The sequence below is a fragment of the Festucalex cinctus genome, chromosome 1 (assembly GCF_051991245.1).
Source record: "Festucalex cinctus isolate MCC-2025b chromosome 1, RoL_Fcin_1.0, whole genome shotgun sequence".
In the NCBI taxonomy this organism is placed as follows: Eukaryota; Metazoa; Chordata; class Actinopteri; order Syngnathiformes; family Syngnathidae; genus Festucalex; species Festucalex cinctus.
The window spans coordinates 60,295,688-60,317,301 of record NC_135411.1 but is presented as its reverse complement, the minus strand read 5'-3'; the positions used below and the strand labels follow the sequence as shown (position 1 = coordinate 60,317,301).

General features: G+C 42.8%; 1 protein-coding gene across 4 annotated transcripts; it reads right to left on the bottom strand.

The window, feature by feature from the left end:
- Positions 1 to 1,199: 1,199 nt before the first annotated feature.
- pih1d1 (PIH1 domain containing 1) lies at positions 1,200 to 21,271 on the bottom strand. Of its 4 annotated transcripts, none has more exons than XM_077498531.1 (15): positions 20,754 to 21,271; positions 20,627 to 20,665; positions 20,172 to 20,336; positions 19,940 to 20,061; positions 6,992 to 7,093; positions 6,402 to 6,511; positions 6,262 to 6,301; positions 5,986 to 6,174; positions 5,602 to 5,663; positions 4,651 to 4,732; positions 4,471 to 4,567; positions 4,050 to 4,076; positions 3,882 to 3,960; positions 3,645 to 3,788; positions 1,200 to 3,180 (listed from the first exon to the last, which is right to left on the bottom strand). In XM_077498531.1, exons 6-15 carry the CDS (start codon positions 6,480 to 6,482, stop codon positions 3,145 to 3,147), a joined length of 837 nt encoding a protein of 278 aa, XP_077354657.1. In that variant the 5' UTR covers positions 6,483 to 6,511; positions 6,992 to 7,093; positions 19,940 to 20,061; positions 20,172 to 20,336; positions 20,627 to 20,665; positions 20,754 to 21,271; the 3' UTR covers positions 1,200 to 3,144. The 4 variants fall into 4 exon arrangements, with proteins under 4 accessions (XP_077354657.1, XP_077354630.1, XP_077354637.1 ...); XM_077498504.1 differs by having other exon boundaries at positions 6,262 to 6,319; positions 20,754 to 21,265; XM_077498511.1 differs by having other exon boundaries at positions 6,262 to 6,319; positions 19,940 to 20,058; positions 20,754 to 21,265.
- Positions 21,272 to 21,614: the final 343 nt, after the last annotated feature.

The window sequence follows — 21,614 nt, the reverse complement described above, 5'->3', positions numbered from 1 at the left end:
TATTTTTATTTGTTTGTGGAATTTGGTATTTATTGTGTGGTGTGCTATTAAATATAATATATCTATAATTTTTTTTGTGTGTGTGTTTTTTTTTAATGGGATTGGGGGGGGCTACCATTTTCGCCTAGGGTACCAAATCATGTAGGGCCGGCCCTGGGTATGTGGTTGGCTGGCACGCCATGCTTTACTTAAAACAGAAGGCGCAAGTTTACGTGACTGATAGGACGAATACTTGGTGAGTCATCTTGCTATGGCGGGCACGGCTGACTGACAGGGCGGGCACGGACCCCCAAGGCCCGCCCATGGCGACGGGTCCGGGAAAGAGAAATACAAGGTAAGGGTGGTTCATGCCCCGTTTACAAACTCGCACATAAATGCCAGATCACGTCCTTCTACAAAATCTCAAATTGTTTCCCCACCCCCACCCCCCACCAAAACAAAAAACAAAAAAACCAAATCTGTTGCAGCAGGTACTACAAATATTGGCCGTAGATGTATTCATGATGTTTGGGAACTCTTCACAGGTATAAGAACACAAAGACGTGCGATTAACACAAAAACAGACAATACAGAATGAACCAAAACACCAGGTATGTGCCACCATCTTGGTTACAAAAAGGTTAGTTGCAACTTGCAATTGTCCATCCACTTTCCTTATTAAATGTTCCTTTTGGATTCTATGACACTTGGATGAAAGCGAAAGCCTAAGAGACTTAAATTAATCCTTCACATGGATCAAGGATTTGTTAGTCGAGCTTAAATGGATTATTGCGGCTGCAACTAAGCTTAATTGAAGATAAACAATGGAATGTGTTACATTGCATCATATGCCACAACTTATTTAGTTGAGCTGCTAATTAGTTAGCACCTGAAACCGAGCCAGGAATGTCCAAGGAAGAGACCCCGTGTACCACATTGCTTGTTTCGACCTGGGCTAGAGGATGGAATCGGAGCGAGGGGTTCAGTTGTGGATGTGCAGCAATAGATAGTATACGTTGACATCACGGGATCGTGAGTCCGCCCATCATGGTGGGTCAACTTTCCAGTGGGCTCAGTTGTGTTTGACTAAAAGATTTCACCATGATATACATACATATACTAGAATAACTATTGCTTGTTATTAAAGTCATCAAAGGTCTAGAAAATGAGTGGATATTGTTTTGTAAAAGCAACCAGGAAAGACAAAGACCAAAACTGCATCCAGTTGTCAATACATCAGAGTTGTTTATAACAATAATGTAATATAATGTTTGACACCATTAATCAATACAAAGGTAAAGATGCATATAAATATGATCATTTTTTAAATTAAATTTTTTAATATATTGGGTTTTCATTATTTCTTTCCAGCCAGATGTTCTCATGCAAAATGATACAAAAACAGCAATTGTATACATTACAAAAAAAAAAAAAAAAAACTATACTGATTGCATAGCAACTTTGACTCCAATATTCGAACAACTGACATTTCATGATATTCTTGTTTCTTTTGTGGGTTCATATAAATAGACATGTACACCAACCAGCCACATGGTGGCCACTTGCACCATCTTCTCAGCAAAACTATTAATGCATATTTTTGATAGACAAGGTGACGGAGGTATTAATTAGTGATAGACCAATATGGTATTTTCAAGACCAATACCCATAGGGATGGAACATGTTTTTATTTGAACATCTACATTTTGTCCTTGTTACACACATTAAATACATTTTTATCCTGTTATCAGTGCTTTGTGATTAAGGTTAATATTCCGCCCTGGCAAGATGTTCTCAACTTTGTGCAGTGAGACAGATAGCATGCAGAATGAAGCTTTGTTAAGGATTTGTGTTGATTCTTTTACTATTTTCCTTCACTTGTCATTAATGTATATTTTAAGCAGTTTACATCAATATTACCTAAATTTTCGATGCATCGTTAAATCCCGAGATACCAAATATTAGTAGTCAAGGAGATATTAGCGTAAAAAATAAAATAAAATTGGTCTTTTAATTTCAAACATATAAAGAATTGACAGTTTAAAATAAAAATTATAACGAAAATTGCACGGTGCTTCCAAGGCCATCAGCATGTGTTCAGCTTAAAAAAATAAATAAATTTAAAAAAAAAAAAAAAAAAAAAAAAAAAAAAAAAAAAAAAAGGTAAATAGTTCCCTAAAGTTTTCTACTGTAAATAAAGTTTTCCAAAACTAAGTTTAACATAATTTATTTAAAAAAATAAAAATAAAAAGTGTAGGGAATTCTAAGTGTCATCATGATTTATTGTTTTTTTAGAAAGTGGAAATTTAAATAAATCTATAAATAAAAACTTCCCTGTATCTCACTAAGCGACAAATGCATGCGAATGTAGCTAATTTGGTGTTTTTGTCAAGGTTCATAAAAGGTTTCAAAAGATCTTTGCAGACAGTGAAAAATTGTCTAAATTTGTTCAAAATGTCTGTAAGTAAAAAAGTAAAAACTGTCTGTGAACATATTACAAATTTGATGAAAACCTTAAATTTGCTACATTTGCAAGCAGTGAGATACCAACTTTATTAGCTTTTTCAGATTTGTAAAAAGGCTGATGCCGATATTTGTCAAAATGACAAATATCGGCACCGATAATTGGCTCGGCCGTTAATTGGTCTATCCCTAGCATTAATATAAATATATATGTTTATTGTGGTTATATTTTATAGTAGTGTAAAACTGTACATCATCATGATGGAGTGAAAAATACAGCTCAGTATGATGTAGTCATACATCGCAGAAAACTACAACAGTTATAATGAACATATTGTTCAATACTTACTGGTATACTTGTTAATACTTTTAATACCTCCCTAATACAGCGGTATAAATCAAAACTAAACATTATTCAGCTTTAGTTTTTGTAAAGCTAGACTGTCTCTCTTATATTGGATACAATTTATATTGGCCAAAATATTGTGGCTGGTTGGTATAAATAAGATAAGTTACATAGTCATAAAGTAAATAGCACACATACTTGTAATAATTAAACCATAGCATTAACTTTACTCTAGCTCATTCTAACTTACTCCTCATATAAAACAGAACAAAACTGGATTCACTTCACTCACTAAGTGGAGCGTAATCATGATTTTCACAGTATGTTAATAAAATACTTGGGAGGTTGGTGCTTGTTCAAGATGACACCACGGGCAAGGTGACTGTAAGGATCTAAGAGGCACAAGATCAATGAACAATTAGATTCAAATATACCGTATAGGTATTGTATTTGTTTAGAGGTTTAAATCAAAGCAAGCAATGGCTAACAATATGCTTGGCACACCATGATGGTGTTTCAGTCTAATTTAGTATATGATCATTGGTTTATAGTGTCCAACCTATTATCCAAGGCCATACCAACATTCAACATATCCTTTCATTATCCCCGACACGGCCCATCTGCTCACTTTAAACATCAAATATGGCCCCTGAGCACTAAAAATTTGTAATTTAACCCAGGGGTGAACCCTAGGTTAAATTTAAAATACACAAAGACAAATGCGTTAGTGCCAGTGTAGCGTGAGCAACATTTTTATACAAACTTTTAAACTTCAAGTTAAAAGTCACAGTTATCATATTACAAAAATAATTCATCTATTAAGTTTTAGAAACGGTGGGAGTTTTACTGGCTATACCTGAGTGCTGCTGTTGTATTGTGCCACGCTCGTCTCCTGGTCAACGAGGAAGGGATGGAAGATGTCAAGATAGTAGAGCAAGGGTCGGGCTGTCAACACTAGGCGGTCCTCCCCAATGTCAAGGACCAGCGAGCGTGATGACACCTGCAGAAGTGACCAAAAAAAAAAAAAAGTTCAATCAATGAAATGTCAGTATTTGGTTGAATAGTTGAACTTTTGAAAAAAAGAGCATCTCACCACACCGGGCAGCTTTATTTCTGCAATCAGGTACTCGGGGACACCAGAAGGGGGCTCCACAAACAATGTGAACTCTGGTCTGAGGAGTAAAATGAGGCAGTCACAAATAAATAACTATTTGAACCAAAAAAAAAAAAAAAAAATTTTTATTTCTGACAATACTTTTACCTTTTTGCCTCTGAAGTGGAACTTTCTCTATCAAATAAAAAGAGGGAAGCGTATGAATGGAACAAATTACAAACTCCATGTGAAATCCATGGCCTACCTCATAAGGGGTATGCTTTTTTTTTATTTTGGTATTTTTTGATATTTGCTCTTCCTGCAGGAAACAAACTGCGTTAATTGCAGTTATACAATGATGGTGGTGGGGAAATGGAGGACATTGTCCCAAATGTGCTATCTTTAAAAAATGCACTGTGGATAATTCAAATGAAGAAACATACAAGATTATTGGATTCTGTTCAAAATATTTCTTGCTTTACAGATTATAACTCTACTGAAAGATGTCATTTGGGCTGTTTTTTGTTTTTGTTTTTTTTTGCAACTTTCTGGGGACTTCATTTGTATTGAATCCATTAATAAGACTTACGGAGGTTGCAGCTCTTGAATAACTGGCTTGCTTTTTGTGCGAATGTTCTGCTCACTGACTGATCCCAAAAACTTTCTGTTCTTCAGCACCTTCCACTCTAGGAAAAATTGCAAGAGTAACAACTCGGACCACCAAAATGAGGATAGTTTTTTTTTTTTTTTTTTACACATGCACACTTACCTCTACTAAGCTCAATGTTGTACTTATTCTCTAAACCTTCCAAAGACACCATAATCACAAACTGCTGGAATAAGGGTTCCTTCTACAACACACAGGCAAAAGTAGCAAGCGTATCATAGAAACATTCACAAGAATCCAATACAAGCAGTCAGAGAATAAAAAAATAAATAAACAAAATAAAAACTTTAGTTTTTTATAATTTGCAGTGATTTGCATCATACAGAGAGCCGTGCAGCTGTGGTAAATGATGAGACGAAGGAGAGTCATGTCACTTTACTCTCCACTCAGGAACTGATCGTTTACATACGCCAACTCCCCTTCAACCTTTTAATCTCTATCGCCCCCTTGAACCAGGAAACATCATACAGTACTTCCACCAATTCCTTAATGCTACGTCTATATCTTGTATTTCACCACAAAGTTGACCCCAGAATCCAACAAATCAAAGTACAAAACTGACCAGGTAATCATGAATAGTGTCAAGAAAAACTGTCAAGAGTCACGACACCACACAAACACTCCTCCAAGCCTCTGGCCTATAGTTGTCAGACTGGATTCGGGTTCAAATTTCCCGCCCTCTGTGTGCGGCTGTGACGGCATGTGCATTGTGTACATGAAGCAGGGAGTGTGCAGTTGTTCGGCCACAGGTGGCAGTAGCGATTCAAAATTCAATTTTCTGTGTTCACTGCATTATTGCTGATTAACGAAATAGAATCTAAATTTGATTTGATTTTTTTTCCCTTTCTGAGTCACGTTATCACATAAGGTGACTTTAAGGGTCATTCACTTTCGTGTCTTATGAATCACGTTCAATCCACAAATTCTGACTATATAACATTTCAATCTGTATCTTTTGTAATTCATGTCAAAAATATCAGGACTACTTTTCTGAAATAGAAGGAAATTGGTAAATCACTACTGATAGGAACAAAGAAAAAGCTACCGACATACCTGACATTTCTGGAAAAACTCCTGATTGATGACCACGTCGTACGCAGTGCAACCTTGAGAATCTGAAACAGAGAAACTTTACATGGCTTTTTGACTTTTAGTTTAAAAAATAAATAAAATAAAAATAATAATAAAAATAATAATAATAATAATAATAATAATAATAACCCGAGTTTCATTGGACCATAACACCTTTTTTTTTTTTTTTTACCACATGCATGTATTCAATTCCCAATGCCATATTTCCACTGCTAAATTAAAACTGGAAGTCAACACATCAATTATATTTTGAATTTTCAACTGTTTTATTTGAAATTCAGTGTGGATATTGGCGGAAAAAAAACAGCAAAGCCACTTTGCGTTCATAAATTAAAGGTTGCTTACTGTTGTCTAGTTCTGTGTGTGGTTCCCCTAGGCTCATGGGCACTCTGTAGCCACTGGGATCTTCTAATTGGAGCAGGTCCAAAAGTTTCTCTTTGGAGAGCTCCGGTGGAGGTGGAACCACATTCGACTGACAAATGTTAACAAAGACCTTCTGTTTGCCCGGCTCTGACGTCGTCTTCACACATATTCCTGAGAGGAAGGACAAATTAGTGCTTGGCTCTTTTACTGTGTCATACTTGTGTAATTTGGCATCATTTGAGTTGTGAAATTACACACCAGGTTGGGGCCGAATCACTCTGGAATCTGGAGTTGCAGTCTGCATATTACCAATTGTCTAAATTAAAAAATAAACAATTTGCAGACCTACTGGGAAATATGATATAAACCTTTAGCAAAAAGAGCAAGAGTGGAATTACCTGTGCTAATAGCTGCTGATATATGTCTTCTTGCTGCTGAAACTCCATCTCGGAGTTAAGGAGTGTTGAGTCAGTTGTCATGGTTGTAGCTCAAATGAACCAAACAAGTCCTGTGGTCACAAACAAACATACCAATTGCAAACAGATAAAACAGCTAGAACGCTAGCTAGCTAAACATTCTATTTAAACTTGAAAGCCATAATGACAAAGGTGATCAAAGTAAACAATAGATACCCAAAAACACATTCACATTCACATTCAACGACCTCTCATAATGTGCTATCAACAGATACATTCCACTCAAAATGTCAAAAATTACGGTAAGAAATTTCTCGTAAACGTATCACGTATTTAAAAAATGACACAAATTTGAAATGTGTTCCGTTACATTGTCGATAATACAATGTGTAACTTGTCATGGCTAAACGTGCCTTGCAAACAGTATGTTGCTAACAGCGATAAGTCTTCTAGTTAGCTTAGTATCACCACAACTACACAGCTTTCTTAGCCCTTAGTGGTTTCAATCAAATAGTTCACTGCTCTGTTGCACGTACGGTTTAAATACGAATGTAGTATAGTATAATACTGACCTCACTTCGCCAAAAGTTGTCTATTTAATTTTACACCTACACCGGCGTTGATTCACACCGGAAGCTGCCCAGAAGCGCGCCGTCCCACTTCCGAGCTGGATCCTTCAGAATAAAAGTGCATATACTAATGCGAGTATAAAATACGTAAAGTATATTACAGTTTTTCACGATTGTTAACACACGTTTCTCAATACAATAACGTCTTTCTCAATACTGCACACAAAATGCTAAACCTGACACTCCCTTTGCAAGAAGACTCCATCCATCCATCCATCCATTCATTTTCTTGACCGCTTATTCCTCACAAGGGTCGCGGGGGCTGCTGGCGCCTATCTCAGCTGGCTCTGGGCAGTAGGCGGGGGACACCCTGGACTGGTTGCCAACCAATCGCAGGGCACACACAGAGACGAAAAACCATCCACACTCACAAGCACACCTAGGGACAATTGGGAGCGCCCAATTAACCTGCCATGCATGTCTTTGGAATGTGGGAGGAGACCGGAGTACCCGGAGAAGACCCACGCGGGCACAGGGAGAACATGCAAATTCCACCCAGGAAGGTCCGAGCCTGGACTCGAGCCGGAGACCTCAGAACTGGGAAGCGGCCGTGCTAACCACTCGACTACCGTGCCGCCCGCAAGAAGACTCTTGCCATCAAATCTCTACGTTGTGTTCACAAAATGGAACGTTTTCATTTGCTACACACAGTCGTATTTTCCAATGACACATAGCATTCATTGAGCACACACAACTAAGCTTTTGCTGCACACTACCAAGTATTTACAGCACATTGTAGTGCAAAATTGAAAACACAATTGTAAAATGGAACACACAATATGAATGACAATGATTCTGGAAAATAAGATATTTCTCCATTTGTAAAAATGACTGAGTCGAGCCTACCATTTTCATCAAACAAACTTAAAACAGCACACAAATATGCAGCCAAAATTGTTTTATTTTTGTACATGACTGAGATCTAATCATGATCAAGCATCATCATGCCTTCGGTTTCTGTCAGGCCAGAGGGCCTCGTCCACATCACAGGCGATGTTCTCCCTAGCTAGACATCTCGGGAAGAACCGCGTTGAGTGGCGTATGAATCCCTGAATGGACTCGAGGCTGACGTCACCACAGGCTGCTTCCATGGCCTGGACAAGTGGGACCTGCGTCTGGGGTTTCGCTCATGCACCTTCCACCTCCAAGCTGACTTACACTTCTCCTTCTCAGGTTGCTCTCTTCAAGGTTCTCCATTCACCAAACACAGAGGAGGAGGCTCAAGACTACTGCAGTCCTGATTGCTAATTGCTCTACAGATCTGAATGTGTTGAGTTTTGAACACTTGTGTGTTGTAGGTTGATACCACTGAGATGTCACATGAGAAGTGTGTGTAACAATATATATATATATATATATATATATATATATATATATATATATATATATATATATATATATATATATATATATATATATATATATATATATATATATTAGGCCTGGAACGGTTCACTAAATCCACGGTTCGGTTTTCGGTTTTGTGCTGTCGGTTTTCGGTTCAGTTCGGTATGCGATGATTTAAAAAAAATAAAAATAAAAATCCAATATGTCATGGAGTTAAGAAAGTGTATATTATTCACATCTAATTAATTAATTATTTAATTTATCTATTATTATTGTATTATCATTTAAATTATTATTCAATGTATGCCAGTGGCATATAGTGGAAGGCATAACAAATAACTGAAGGTAAAAGCAACCTTGTGTGTCCCTGTGTTGCCATTCATACAATTGACAAAGCCATGCTTACCTGCAAATATGCAGCTTTGTGTTCAACTATATAAGCCCAGATTTCACACTAAGTATATTTGTGACTAAACAGAGTTAAGATTATTTTAGTATGCAAACTTTTTATTTTTGTTTGTTGGAGTACTGTGAGGTTTTTCTTCACTTATAAGTGCCTTAGCGGCACAGGTTTAACAAAGCTTTTCCTGGTTGATTTTTATTCTTCTTTTCTTTTTTTTTTTTACTCTGATTTGTAATTGACAAAAAAATCGGTCAAAAAATGTAATTGTCAAAAAATTACATAAATCTTAAAATAGGTTTGAAATGTTACTGCAAATGTAGCTTTATAGTAAAATACTGGCCGCAGGGTTGCCAGCCTTTTACTGTTATGGGTTTTCACTTATATATTGTACTTTTCTACCTTACTCAAAGAGCTTGAACACTGTTTCCTCATTTTACCTATAAGTGCAGTCTAATTTAGTCTGATTGATACCGTGAGCTTTCCTTGACATTGCCATAATCATCATACTGCTCAATCATTATATCGTTAGATATCGTTACATCCACAATAAGATATTTTTAACCAGAAAAGAAAGGTTTTCCTGATGAAATTGTAATTTCAGCCCATGACTGAATTGTTAGGAAAGAAAAATGGCCAAACTTCACTTCACTATATGAGTCATAGTAGTACAACTGTGCTGGGCAGCTGGCATGCTCTTGCTTGTTTCCTCTCAACGCTTCAATTGAAGTAAAGCATCACACAGCACAAAGGAATTAAAACAATTCACATTTATTCTGTTCTTGCTCTGCCTTGTTCTTGAACACGCTGATAAAGAACACTCGTTTGCTTGTACTTGATGTGCCACCTATGAGATAATTCCCAACTCTTCGCTGTTTTTTTCCAGTCTTAAAATATACATCAGAAATGAAAAAAAAAATCAAAAGGCATGGCAGTGTTTGTTTTTGGAGCAAGAGGTCATGGTGTAATTGCTTATAAAACTTTCAGGCATATTGGTAGCCATTCCAAGCAGGCATTGTATTTGTTGGTTTGTTAGCTGGGATAGTTGTGCTAATGTGGGATTCAGAAAGAAGAGTCAGGATGACTTAGCACAACAAAAACAAAAGCAAAAATCCAAAGAGGAATAGAAAAGTATAGTTTGTAGAGTAAAAAGAGGAGGTTCTGTATGTTATGCAAGACTTCCCTGTTCAATTACATCCAACTGAAACTCACTTCATGCTATATGCTGATACTGTATTGTACAACGCTCCTAATTAAAATAAAAGGGTAATTTTTAGCTGACTTGTATCGAGTCAAAAATAGCTCATTTTATTTTCTTAATTATATTATATAATGGCGGCACGGTGGACGAGTGGTTAGCACGTCCACCTCCCAGTTCTGAGGACTCGGGTTCGAGTCCAGGCTCCGGCCTTCCTGGGTGGAGTTTGCATGTTCTCCCCGTGCCCGCGTGGGTCTTCTCCGGGTACTCCGGTCTCCTCCCACATTCCAAAGACATGCATGGCAGGTTAATTGGGCGCTCCAAATTGTCCCTAGGTGTGCTTGTGAGTGTGGATGGTTGTTCCTCTCTGTGTGCCCTGCGATTGGCTGGCAACCAGTCCAGGGTGTCCCACGCCTACTGCCCAGAGCAAGCTGAGATAGGCGCCAGCACCCCCTGCGACCCTTGTGAGGAATAAGTGGTCAAGAAAATGGATGGATGGATATTATATAATCATTTCTAAAAGTAAGAAAACATTCCGAGACTGCCAAGTGGAACATCAATAACTTACACATTGAAATGTTTAAAATTTGTGTAATGGTGTGAAAAAGGCGAGAGGCAGAACCCCATCATTATCAGGCGTTCTTGAGGATGTTATGAACCTGGAGGCAACTATTCCTGAGCTCAAGTTGTTGGTGATGTCCTTAACGATGGGACCGAGATTGGGAAGGCGTGTCATGACCAGTGCTGTGGCCAAGCAAGGTGGAGTTGAGACCAGTGACATCACATGGGAGGACAGAGACACCAGTCGTGGAACGTTTACGAAACACCTCGTATAAAGATAGTAATATTCATTGTCACTGATAGAGCCAGAGTAATATTAATTTAACATGTTTACTCTTGTCAGTGTCACACCGCCACCAGAGTGGCGGGTCATGCTTTTATTTTCACAGTCAGGTTCCCGGTTTATTTTGAAAGTACTAACTCTCATCTCACCCCAGGTCACTTACCCTTCCTGCAGCCTCACTGATTACCGGTCCACGCCCATGATCACTACCACCTGTTCCTAATCAACCCGGACATAAAATCCACCTGAATTCTCTCCTCGTTGCCGAAGTGTCACATCTCAGTGCATGGAAGCGTCCTCACAGTCCTCGTACCATAGTCCTAGTTTGATGTCTTGCCTTGCCTTGCCTTGCCTTGTCTTGCGCCCTTAGTTTGCCCCTTGTTTTCCTCCCTAGTGGAGCGCCTTTTGTTGTCCCTGTTTTTGAGTGCCCTTTTTGTATCTCCAGTTTGGAGCTCTTTTTGTTCAGCCTTTTTTCCCTCCTTGAGAGGTGTTTTTTGGTTCAATTGATTAAAGCTGCAGCCTTGTTGGCCAACTTACACTCTGCGTCTGAGTCCTACCTCCTCGCTTCGTGTCAGTACACTTCGGCCAGCATGGACCCAGCAGAAAAGTTGGAGGCTGCACTGCGGAGGCAGGCCACTCGCTTGTCGCACCTGGAGGAGATCCAGCAAGCCATGGCCACCCGGATAGGTGAACTCACTGGACAGGTGCAGGAGCTGGTGAGCCACCTGCAACACTCCACGCCAACCGTCACGAAACCGGAAGCAGCTGAACCACCGATCCCGACTCCAGCCTTGGCCGGTGCTGGACTGAGACTGGCTTCCCCGGAGCGATACTCGGGAGAACCAGGACATTGTCAGGCATTCCTGACCGAATGTGACATACATTTCGAACTCTCACCACAGGCATTTCCCACAGACCGTTCCCGCGTGGCCTTCATGATTTCCCACCTGACGGGACGAGCCAGAGACTGGGCCACCGCGGAATGGGCACGGCACTCCCCGACTTGCTCAACTGCAGCCGGGTTTAGCAGGGCACTTCGTCTTGTTTTCGATCCCACCAACATGGATCGAGAGAAGACGCGAGAACTCAGCTATCTCAGACAAGGGAGAGAATCGGTTAATGATTACGCCATCCGATTCCGAACTCTAGCAGCCAAGAGTGGCTGGAACGACACAGCTCTCTTTGACCACTTTTTGAAGGGGCTCACAACCTCCATGCAGGAACTCTTGCTTCCAAGTGACTTACCCAGCGACCTGGACTCATTGATTTCGCTTGCCATCCGCACTGATCATCGGAGGCGGGAGCTCAAGCAGAGCAGCGGACTCCAAAAAGATACCTGGTTCGGGACCCCTCCAGCATCCACTGGCAAGTGAGACTTCAAGATATGCATTTCCCCAGTCATCCACCGCAAGGGAGGTCAGTGGAAATGACGAGGAACCCATGCAGCTTGGTCGGACCCAGCTAACCATCGAGGAGCGACAGCGGCGCCGCCAAGAAGGCCGCTGCTACTACTGTGGTGAACTTGGTCATCTGGTGGGATCTTGCACCGTGAAGAGAGGTCCACCGGTGAGTTTCCCGTCACCCCGTCCTGCTAAGACTCAAAGAATCACGCAAGCCCAGATAAGCCACCATGCTATAACCATAGACCTGCCAGCCCTCATCGACTCCGGTTCCGACGAGAGCCTCATGGACTGGGGCCTCGTAAAGCGAGTACAAGCCACCACCAAACCCCTTCCCCGGACCATTCAGGCCAGAGCTCTGAATGGCAAGGAACTTTTTTGTATCACCCACATCACCGAACCCCTGAAGGTTCAAATTGGACAACACATCGAGAATCTCCGTTTCCATGTAATCCAAGCTTCGTCACCCACTTTGGTTCTGGGACACCCTTGGCTACGTCGACACAACCCCAGAATCGACTGGAACTCCGGAAACGTACTTGAATGGGGAATGGCCTGTATGGATCACGTTTTGGAACAGTCATCAACCAGTGCATCCTCAGCCGCAGTCAACCAGGTGACTCTTGAACCTCTCGCCCCTGAACCTCGCCCGTTGCAGCCTCTCGCCCCCAAGCCTCGCCGGGCACCGCCTCAAGTCCCCGAGCCTCGCCGGGTGCAGCTCCAAGACCCTGATCCACGCCAAGTCTCTGCATCATGTCACGCCAAGTCTCTGCATCAAGTTACGCCAAGTCTCTGCATCACGTCGTCCTCGTCAAAGCCGTCCTCGTCAAAGCCGTCCTCGTCAAAGCCGTCCTCGTCAAAGCCGTCCTCGTCAAAGTCGTCCTCGTCAAAGTCGTCCTCGTCAAAGCCGTCCTCGTCAAAGCCGTCCTCGTCAAAGTCGTCCTCGTCAAAGTCGTCCTCGTCAAAGTCGTCCTCGTCAAAGTCGTCCTCGCCAAAGTCGTCCTCGCCAAAGTCGTCCTCGTCAAAGTCGTCTGCCAAGCCTGCCACGCCTCGTCAAGTTTGCCAAGTCTGCCACGTTTGCCACGCCTCGCCAAGTCTGCCAAGTCTACCAAGTCAAACCGGTCCACGAGATTCCCGAGGTACCTTCCGAACCTGGTCTTTCGTTAAAATAAAGTCTGTTATCTGGAACATCCTGAACGGCCCTGACGGGACTCTCGTCTTGCGTCGGGGACGCCCTCCTGAACTGCCTCTTGCCTGGGACGGATAGGTGGGCCGTGTTCCCACCTCCGTGCCCCCTTCCGCCCGCCCTTGTTTTGTTTGGACTTTTTATGTGGAAGGCCGTCATGAGCCGGCCATTGAGGGGGGGGTACTGTCACGCCGCCACCAGAGTGGCGGGTCATGCTTTTATTTTCACAGTCAGGTTCCCGGTTTATTTTGAAAGTACTAACTCTCATCTCACCCCAGGTCACTTACCCTTCCTGCAGCCTCACTGATTACCGGTCCACGCCCATGATCACTACCACCTGTTCCTAATCAACCCGGACATAAAAGCCACCTGAATTCTCTCCTCGTTGCCGAAGTGTCACATCTCAGTGCATGGAAGCGTCCTCACAGTCCTCGTACCATAGTCCTAGTTTGATGTCTTGCCTTGCCTTGTCTTGCGCCCTTAGTTTGCCCCTTGTTTTCCTCCCTAGTGGAGCGCCTTTTGTTGTCCCTGTTTTTGAGTGCCCTTTTTGTATCTCCAGTTTGGAGCTCTTTTTGTTCAGCCTTTTTCCCTCCTTGAGAGGTGTTTTTTGGTTCAATTGATTAAAGCTGCAGCCTTGTTGGCCAACTTACACTCTGCGTCTGAGTCCTACCTCCTCGCTTCGTGTCAGTCAGGAGTGTAGAACTGTACTGTAGCTTGCTGAGTGCTGTTACTAATGTTTTGACCTTATCATGTAGCAAGATAATGTAATTTTGCTGTCTGTGTTAGTTAAATGTGGGCCTCCATTGGCTATGTGGTTGGTCTCTTCCACTCTCAAGCGTAGGTTATGAAGAGCGGAGCGTAATATTCTCCATCTAGAGAAACAAGAGAGGAGAGTAATCATCCATTCATAAAAAGTAAAGGTGTACTAGCTGACTTTAAACTTGACAGAGTACATCTAAGAATTTTGAATGAAATCATCAAATTCATGTTGTGGCATGTGCTTGATCACATAAAAAAAACGTGTGGAGGAACCAGAGTGTAGGTGGACTAAATGCAGGAAGCTGTCATTGGGCGAGAGGCTGGGTACACCGGCTTGAACTGGTCGCCAGCCAATCAATAGGGCGTGTTCAATCAACCCACCATGCATTTTTATGGAATGTGGGAGGAAAGCGGAGCACCCGGAGAAAATTCATACAGGTATACAGGGAGAAGATACAAACAGGAAGGCCAGAACTGTGAGGCAGATGTGCGAACCAGTCAAGCCACCGTGCGGTGAGGTAGGTGTATGGAGTTAGAATCATGCCAAAACCCCGTAAACACAAAAAACGTGATCTACGTACACAAAAGCTGTTCTACGTACACAAAACCTAATCTATGTACACAAAACGTGTGCTCTACGTACACAAAGAAGCATATCTTCAATTACAACAACAAAATGTTTTGCATAAAAAACAATTCTACAATAACGGATACAACTCACGTGACTTTTGGCAATGACATTGTGCCGAGCAGTTTTACGTGCTGAAAAAAAAAAAAAAAAAAAAAAAAGCAAAGCCAGTAAACTTTACAGTGGGGGGCGCTATTGAATCAGCGCCGTATTGAGAGAGCGTTTGGCCAACTCGTTGAAGAACTACTACGCTGTGATTGGTCAACTGCAAGTCACATGACATATGGACGCCTTGTCGTTACCATGGCGTTGGTGCAATTAGCGTTGCTATTGTTGCTATCACTTACATATTGCAATTATGCCGTGTTACTCAGCATGGTGTTTTTCACAATTACAACCAGGCACTGGCGTTATGATGCAGGATTAGATTTAGGGTTAAATAAAGTAAGTAAAATACCACAATTTGATGTAGGTGGGACTGCACTGCAACTTTCTACCTCGTCAAATGAGTGGTGTGCCATGTTATGCAAAACATTTTGTTGTTGTTGTAATTGAAGATATGCTCCTTTGTGTACGTAGATCAGGTTATGTGTACGTAGATCACATTTTTTGTGTTTACGGGGTTTTGGCATGATTCTAACTCCATATAGGTGCCACAGACTTGCGACTTGCGTAAGTAAGACAGAGCGTCTGAGAACTGAGACACCCTACACACTCGCACGCATCAATGGCAACGCGTAATTGTGAGGCACATGAGAAGAAGTGCAAGTATTGGGACGGGGTCTATATGTCACAACAGTAACCGGAAACAGTGTAGGTGTCTGACACACGGAAGTCCCGCCTCCTCGGTGGCATCTACCCCATAATCCAAAACGCTGATGTGAATAAAACACAAAGACCCAATGAAAATAGTTGTCATATACCTGAAAAAGACAATTACTTCCAGTACATATCCAGAATTTGAATCTAACTAATACATATTACAACCTGCCATACTGTCATCAACCCTTACCAGCAATTATAGTTATGAATCTTTCTCGCGTAACAGGGGCCATTAGCATTAATATTCCTAAGACCCACACAAAAAGAAGAAAAAGAAGAAGGAGAAGGAGAAGGAGGAGGTTTATTTATAAAAAAAAAAAAAAAGAATAAATAAAGACGTCAACGATATCATAAATTTAAAACAATAATAAAAAATAGGATTGCCAGCATGATGAACTAGTGGTTAGCATGTCTGCTATGCAGTAAAGAGTAGGGCAGGGTAATGTTTCTAATTTCCTCAATCAATTCAAATCCATTTGATTGAGATTTTTCCCGATTTGAATTCGATTCACTTGGATTCAATCCGATGCTGGTTAATTATGAAACATCAGTCCTTCTGACTGTATCAAGGACATGACTGTCATGTCTGGGGTCACGCCAGGGTTAAGTTAGACTTCATGACCTGTTGAGCTGGGTTTACGACCATAAGGTGAAGTGTCTGTTAGGTACTGATGTAACAAATGTCTGTTTTGAACTGATGTAACAGCATCCAGTTTCAACTGTTTTTTTTGCTATGTGACAGTTTGGTGACGTTAGGACCTATGTGATGTCAATCTTTAGTCCTTTACTTAGCCACAACCAATCAGATCGATTCACAGTCTGTAGTAGAAGTCTGAGAAGTGTGCGTGTTTTCCGGATTATTCGCTTTCTGTCCCTTTGTGCAACTCTCTAGTTTCTCATCTAGTCAAGTCTGTTCTACCTGCCTCTCGATGTGAATAAATAGTCAAAACCTTATTTGTGTCTGTGCTTTGGGATCCAACCTTCAGCACATGACAATGACAAACACTCCACAAACCTTAAATTCCATTTTTTTTTTGGGGGGGGGGGGGGCAGTAACTGTTTAAATGATTTAGTTTATTAATGAAAGTAACGTGTTATAATCACATAAGTGAACATGGACATGAGTAAGGATGAGATGAATATTTTCAGAATTCTAAATCAATAATTGTAAATATAAAGTAAAACCATTCTGAATTCTCTTAAAGTGCAATAAGTCAGATTTCCTTATGAATTTATGTGGAAAAAAAGATATTAAAATAATCGATTTATGATTTTATTTTACTTGTGTGGAGTTTGCAATTGCATTGGGAGGATGTTTCCTCAGAGAATTCGTGCTTCACCTGATATTACAGTCTAAAAACATAAGTGTTAATTTCATTGCCCGTAGGCGTGAACAAATTATGAATTGAGTCTTTGATGATTGAAGCGTGTAAAATGAATTCTGGGGATGGGGCTCAATAAGCCACGGCTTCAACTGGTCAGCCCTTTTGTTTTTTTTCCACGGATGTTGTTGATGTTGCAAATGAGATGTTGTCAGTGAAGTCGGTTGTTATCACATATCCGAAAGAAAAATACAAAATTCAGTGTGAAAGTTTGTTTGTGTCACGACGAGGAGAGGTAGGACCCAGACGCAGGATAAAGGTAGGCCACAAAGGCAACAGGTTTATTGCCGGTCAGCAGCTGTCTCCTCTCACACTGAGAGGAGAAAGGGGAATCAAAAAGTGGAGAACTAAAAACGCTCCACTGGGGAGGAAAAAACAGGCAAAAGGTATAGGGGACAACAAAAGGCGCTCCGCTAGGGAGGAAAAAGGCTCAAGGCAAAAGGGGTAACTGAAGGCGCTCCGCTGGGGAGGACAAGGCACAAAAACAAGGCACAAAAACAAGGCAAGACAAGACAACAAGGCACCGGGACAAGGACTCGAGGACTGTGGGACGCTTCCATGCACTGACTGTGTGTGACACTTCGGCAACGGAGGGGAGAATGCAGGTGGCTTTTATTGTGGCTTGATTGGTGGCAGGTGGTGGTAATCATGGGCGGGGACCGGTAATTAGCAAGCTGCAGGAAGAGCAAGTGACCTGGGGTGAGAGGAGAGTTAGAACTTTCAAAATAAAACGGGAAACATGACTATGAAAATAAAAGCATGGCCGTCACGCCGGTGGCGGCGTGACAGTACCCCCCCCTCAATGGCCGGCTCTTGACGGCCTTTCAACAAGGAGTCCAAAAACAAGGGTGGGCGGAAGGGGGCACGGAGGTGGGAAACACGACCCACCCATCCGTCCCAGACAAAAAGGCAGTTCAGGTGGGCGTCCATGACGCCAGACGAGAGTCCCGTTCAGGAGGGCGTCCGCGAAGCCCGACGAGAGAGTCCCAGCGGGGCCAGTCAGGAGGGCGTCCTCGACGCCCAACGAGAGGTGAAAGCAGCCGCAGGGCTTGCGTCGCCGGGACCTTGGGCGGCGCCTGGCGAGGTTCCGGGGCCTTGGGCGGCGCCTGGCGAGGTTCCGGAACTTTGGGCGGCGCCTGGCGAGGTTCCGGAGCTTTGGGCGGCGCCTGGCGAGGTTCCGGAACTTTGGGCGGCGCCTGGCGAGGCTCCGGGTCTTTGGGCTGCAGCAGGCGAGGTTCAGAGGCGAGAGGCTGCAGCAGGCGAGGTTCAGGGGCGAGAGGCTGCAGCAGGCGAGGTTCAGGGGCGAGAGGCTGCAGCAGGCGAGGTTCAGGAGCGAGAAGCTGCAGCAGACGAGGTTCAGGGGCGAGAAGCTGCAGCAGACGAGGTTCAGGGGCGAGAAGCTGCAGCAGACGAGATTCAGGAGCGAGAGGCTGCAGCAGACGAGGTTCAGGAGCGAGAGGCTGCAGCAGACGAGGTTCAGGGACTTGAGGCTGCAGCAGACGAGGTTCAGGAGCGAGAAGCTGCAGCAGACGAGGTTCAGGGGCGAGAGGCTGCAGCAGACGAGGTTCAGGAGCGAGGGGCTGCAGCAGGCAAGGTTCAGGGGCGAGAGGCTGCAGCAGACGAGGTTCAGGAGCGAGAGGCTGCAGCAGACGAGGTTCAGGAGCGAGAGGCTGCAGCAGGCGAGGTTCAGGGGCGAGAGGCTGCAGCAGGCGAGCTTCAGGGGCGAATGGCTGCAGCAGGCGAGGTTCAGGGGCGAGAGGCTTCAGCAGGCGAGGTTCAAGGGCGAGAGGCTGCAGCAGGCGAGGTTCAGGGGCTTGAGGCTGCAGCAGACAAGGCTCGGGAACGAGAGGCCGCAGCAGACGAGGTTCAGGGGCGAGAGGCTGCAGCAGGCGAGGTCCAGGGGCGAGAGGCTGCAGCAGGCGAGGTTCAGGGGCGAGAGGCTGCAGCAGGCGAGGTTCAGGGGCGAGAGGCCACAGCAGACGAGGTTCAGGGGCGAGAGGCCGCAGCAGACGAGGTTCAGGGGCGAGAGGCTGCATGTGGCTCACCAGTTCATGGACCTGGCTTGACAGCTCCTCCAGCTGCGAAATCACGGCTTGCTGAACCTTTTCCCGGTTGGCAAGCCGGACCTCCAGGCTCTGTATCCTAGCCTCGACCTTTCCTGCTGGGTCCATGCTGGCCGAAGTGTACTGTCACGACGAGGAGAGGTAGGACCCAGACGCAGGATAAAGGTAGGCCACAAAGGCAACAGGTTTATTGCCGGTCAGCAGCTGTCTCCTCTCACACTGAGAGGAGAAAGGGGAATCAAAAAGTGGAGAACTAAAAACGCTCCACTGGAGAGGAAAAAACAGGCAAAAGGTATAGGGGACAACAAAAGGCGCTCCGCTAGGGAGGAAAAAGGCTCAAGGCAAAAGGGGTAACTAAAAGGCGCTCCGCTGGGGAGGACAAGGCACAAAAACAAGGCACAAAAACAAGGCACAAAAACAAGGCAAGACAAGACAACAAGGCACCGGGACAAGGACTCGAGGACTGTGGGACGCTTCCATGCACTGACTGTGTGTGACACTTCGGCCACGGAGGGGAGAATGCAGGTGGCTTTTATTGTGGCTTGATTGGTGGCAGGTGGTGGTAATCATGGGCGGGGACCGGTAATTAGCAAGCTGCAGGAAGAGCAAGTGACCTGGGGTGAGAGGAGAGTTAGAACTTTCAAAATAAAACGGGAAACATAACTATGAAAATAAAAGCATGGCCGTCACGCCGGTGGCGGCGTGACAGTTTGTCGATATGCACCCTGGCTGGCAACCAGTCCAGTGTATCGTGTCTCCTCACACTCCTCACAATCAGTTAGAAATGACCACAATAATCAACATATCCTATCAATGAATACTAGATGTTCCTGATTAAAAACATCTTCAGCTTTTCACTCACCTGCCACTTCTTGTCTTGCTTCATCTTTCGGCGCATGTAAAAGTAAACAGCAAACGGCAAAACAATGGCAAGCGTTGAAGTCAGAGAAATCACTAATAGCGCTGTCAGGCTAAAAACGTCTGCTGACAGAAAGACAAATACATCATTCTTTTTATTATTTATTAATTAGTAGCGCTAAATACCAGGAAAAAACAGGTCAAATACTTTGTGGTAGTAATGCCATAAAACTTACCATGGCTTTGGCAGGTTATATTCTCGGCTTGCCGTTTATTTCCTGCCAGCAGCAGAGCATCTGATAACGATGCAATTGAGGTTGGCTGCGGTGCACTCTCAGATGACCAAACTGTTGAGGTCATCTTTGTTGTCTTTGGTACTGTTGTTGTAGGCAGTGCAGTTGCTGGTGACAGAAAAAAATGAAAGTTGAATTGATAAAGCATACAAAGCGTTAGTGGTAGGAAAGAGAATGTGAACAATTTGGTCTGTTTGAGGTGTTTATCGAATGGTTCCATAATTACATCTATTTTCCTCCTTCTGGTGGGACATGTTCGCAACGCCGCACCGGGAACAAACAACCATTCATACTTACATTCACTCCTAAGAACAATTTAGATTCTTCAACAAACCTTCCATGCACAAGTACAGGTATAATAAAAATTTGTGAAAATAAATAACATTAAAACCCCTTACCAGCTTTGCGCCTTTCCTCAAATAATGGACAAACACTTGCTGAAAAAAGATGACACAGTGGGAAAATTTGTATTTTTTTTTTTAAATCAGGAAACATCATTTCAATGTAATATAAAGTCATACTCACCATATTCACAGCCTGCAGTGCAAAAGCAAAACATATAAATGATTACATTTTGAATCTCAATCACAGGTTCAACAGGTTCAAGTTGAACCCTCACAAGATTACTAGAATGTCATAGACTCATGTTACAACTCACAGTATTCATGGCCGTTGACATGTATCGCCATTGTGGTTTCGGGTTTTAGGCCATTTCTATGTTTAATTTGTTTGCAAATTGAATCAAAGGCAGACTCTTCTTGGTTTGGGTCATATGTTACTGTTTTGGGTGGGATCATGGGGTCATTGTGTTATGTCTCGTAGCTACTGTGTCCCGTGTGATCAAGTTGTATTTGTGAATTTTGCTTCTAAGCCTTTATTCCGTCATCTAGAATTATCACCTGTGTTCAATTATAAAATGTTGTTTGGTAGTTCTTATATTGTTGGGGAGTTGACTTCTCTGTGTTAACTATGTCTCCAATTAAAAGACCACTTTTGTTCACTGATAACTGTTATTTGCATGTTAGTCCCTTCCTCTGTCACAAAACATCCAAAAAGCTTGTAACAATTTACTATACGCAAAGTCAAATATCATATTTGGTCTTTTTTTTTTTTTAATACCGTATATATTTTTGCTGAGACTTCAGCTAAGAAAAATTTAAAAATCAACATCTTAAGAGGTTAGAATTACTTAAGAAATGGCCATCTGAAAAGTATTTCCCATGTTTTAATGAATCCATGAATTTCGCTTTTCTACAATATATATATAGAAAGTACTCAGCATATATGAATATAGTCCCTTTGAAAAAAAAGATTTTATTCGATATCTCAATGAACACAAGAACAATTTCCAAAATTTTGACAAAATGTTTTGTGTAGAATATGTGT

Excerpts from the sequence above, each read along its gene's own strand:
- pih1d1 (XM_077498504.1), bottom strand. The coding sequence starts at position 6,482 with ATGACAACTGACTCAACACTCCTTAACTCCGAGATGGAGTTTCAGCAG. Across the intron at positions 5,664-5,985 it reads ACACACAGAACTAGACAACA|ATTCTCAAGGTTGCACTGCG; the intron begins GTAAGCAACCTT and ends TCTCTGTTTCAG. Across the intron at positions 4,077-4,470 it reads ATTCAAGAGCTGCAACCTCC|AGAAAGTTCCACTTCAGAGG; the intron begins GTAAGTCTTATT and ends TTTATTTGATAG.